At 41.6% G+C, this 2,500-nt stretch overlaps 1 protein-coding gene across 3 annotated transcripts in view; it reads left to right on the top strand.

Moving 5' to 3' along the window:
- tmem107 (transmembrane protein 107) overlaps positions 1–2,500 on the top strand; it is an 8,475-nt gene that overhangs the window by 3,351 nt on the left and 2,624 nt on the right. For 2 of the 3 annotated variants that reach the window (XM_084051793.1, XM_084051795.1), the window contains exons 3-5: positions 116–183; positions 1,405–1,505; positions 2,303–2,399. In XM_084051793.1, coding sequence (XP_083907919.1) covers positions 116–183; positions 1,405–1,505; positions 2,303–2,399 — 266 coding nt within the window. The remainder of the gene's footprint in view (positions 1–115; positions 184–1,404; positions 1,506–2,302; positions 2,400–2,500) is intronic. The other variant, XM_084051794.1, reaches the window with a different exon arrangement.

Here is a 2,500-nt window from a genome sequence, read left to right as displayed (position 1 = left end):
TCAGATGATTAATATGTTTGTGTCTTTTCATCTTTCAGTTTGCGATGATCATCATCGTTTGCATAATAATGACAACAATATGAATAATAATGAAGCATGGTGTGATGGTTTACAGGAGAACAACGTGAAGGCCTGCCTCCCTCTGGAATACACGCCGGAGCAATACGAGGAGAAGGACACACAGTAAGACAACCGTTTGTTGCATTAGGATTAAGCTTGTGATTTAGAACTCGACAGTTTGAAACCTTATTAGACCAGATGGTGACAATCTGAATGTAGAACGTTTCCTATTGTTGACCTGCCTTTAGGCAAGGCACTCACTTAACCATGTTCTTATAGGAAGCTACTGTAGTGGAAACTCCACAATGCACACTAACTTCTACAGTCAACTTATTGTGTTTTTCAGTAAATTAAGGCCCTACTTGATCATACTACACCGTCACACAAAAGCATCAGATCTGCTACTTTTTCTACCTTTGAATTTGAATCCTGAAAAGTAACAGTTGTGGACATATGAGGTTTACGCCCGACAGAGACGACTTTTCTTTATACCCAAATGTGAGATGGATTTATAAAACAAAGCACACACATCCAAACTATGAAATCCAAATCCAGTTCAAATTCACAATTCAAGGTCTACTAAACTGGAAGACTCATTAAGCACTGAGCTTGTTTAACTCACTGATTATTTCTGGCCAGTGCGATTTCTTTTTATTTATTTATTTTCAAAGTTAAAAAAAAGTGCTTAGGAAGTGAGATACAGCCTTTTTCAGTTATAAGGTAAACAAGGAGTGAATGGAGCTGCAAATCTTCAGATAATCATATCTTGGGTTCTGAACATTTAAAAAAAAAAAATGTATATATATCTTGGGTTCTGATAGAAGTCAGCATGCCTTCTATGGAAGCATGTTGTGAACCGAAAATAGCCGATCTACAAGCTCACAACGTGTCACATCACGACGCGTTGTGAGCTTGTAGATCGGCTATTTTCGGCTATTCGTTATTTTAAGATCAAAGAGTATTATGAAGTGGTCAAACTTAGCAATAGAATACAGACTGTTTGAAGAGTGTTTGAATCGGTCAAACTAGTAACAGAATACACGTTCAGAAGCATCTTCCATAAAACCATAATGGTCTCAGAGATATTTCATAAAAGCAAAGGTAAAAGCCTCAATCTGCAATTTCTTCAACTGCTTGGATGTATATGTTCAACAGTAAGAACATGTTTAGAATGATAATATCTAAACATAATTCTACATATTGTGTAGATGATTAATTTGTGTGTGTGTGTGTGTGTGTGTGTGTGTGTGTGTGTGTGTGTGTGTGTGTGTGTGTGTGTGTGTGTGTGTGTGTGTGTGTGTGTGTGTGTGTGTGTGTGTGTGTGTGTGTGTGTGTGTGTGTCAGGTTGGTGGTAGGGTTGGCGGTCACCTTGGGCCTGTTTGCCGTGGAGTTCGCTGGTTTCTTCTCGGGAGTGTCCATGTTCAACAGCAGCCAATCACTGCTCTGTATCCTTAACGTGCACTCCACACACACTCACACACACACACACACACACACACACACACACACGCATGTGTGGTCTCTGTAGTGAGAAGCAGTCAGTATGTTCATTTCAAATATAAAAACTACAATGAAATAAATGTATTCTGGAGAGGTTAAGGAGTTGTATGATCAAAGCATCGTCATCCAAATAAATAAATAACAAACAAACAATAACACAGCTGTTCTGAACCGTCCAACTTTTATGAACTTCCTGCTTGTAAGCGTTGCCTGGGAAACAGCAGGTTAGTTTTCTAGCTAGCATACAAAGAAATGTCCATATGGACTTTATTGTTGTTATTATTGACGTTAATTTAGATTTACAGGATGGTTGACAGGGGTATCTCACACGTATACTAGCAACAGCACAATGTTGTTGTCGGGCAGAAACCTCTCTTCATGTATCAACTTTTTATGTTTTGTCACGGATTGGTATACAAGAGTGTCACACAAAAGGAGTGAAAATAGCCGATCTACAAATTCACAACGTGTCGCATCGCGACGCGTTGTGAACTTGTAGATTGGCTATTTTCACGATTTTATGGAAGGTTTTGGACAGACAAAGTTTCCACCAGACATCAACGAAAAATGTTGACGCCTTCTAGAAAGGTCCAGTCGTCGGTTATGACTCCATGACTCTGTCCGTCCCTCCTCTGTCCCTCCCTCCTTGTCCCTCCTCCCCTGTCCCTCCCTCCTTGTCCCTCCCTAACTGCGCCTCCTCTCTCCTTTGTCCTTTGTCCCTCCCTCCTGTCTGTCCCCGTAGCCACAGCAGTGCACGTGTGCGCGTGCGTCTCCCTGCTCTTCTTTCTGTTTGAGCAGTGGCAGTGTGACGTGTACTGGTGGATCCTGGCCTTCTGCAGGTCAGTGTGTGTGTGTGTGTGTGTGTGTGTGTGTGTGTGTGCGTGTGCGTGTGTGTGTCTCCAGGCCGATGTGTGTTGTTTTTCCTGACCGCTGTGTCTCA

Source organism: Gymnoscopelus microlampas (genome assembly GCF_963454915.1).
Source record: "Gymnoscopelus microlampas genome assembly, chromosome: 3".
Classification (NCBI taxonomy): domain Eukaryota; kingdom Metazoa; phylum Chordata; class Actinopteri; order Myctophiformes; family Myctophidae; genus Gymnoscopelus; species Gymnoscopelus microlampas.
This window is presented reverse-complemented; position numbering and strand designations above follow the sequence as displayed.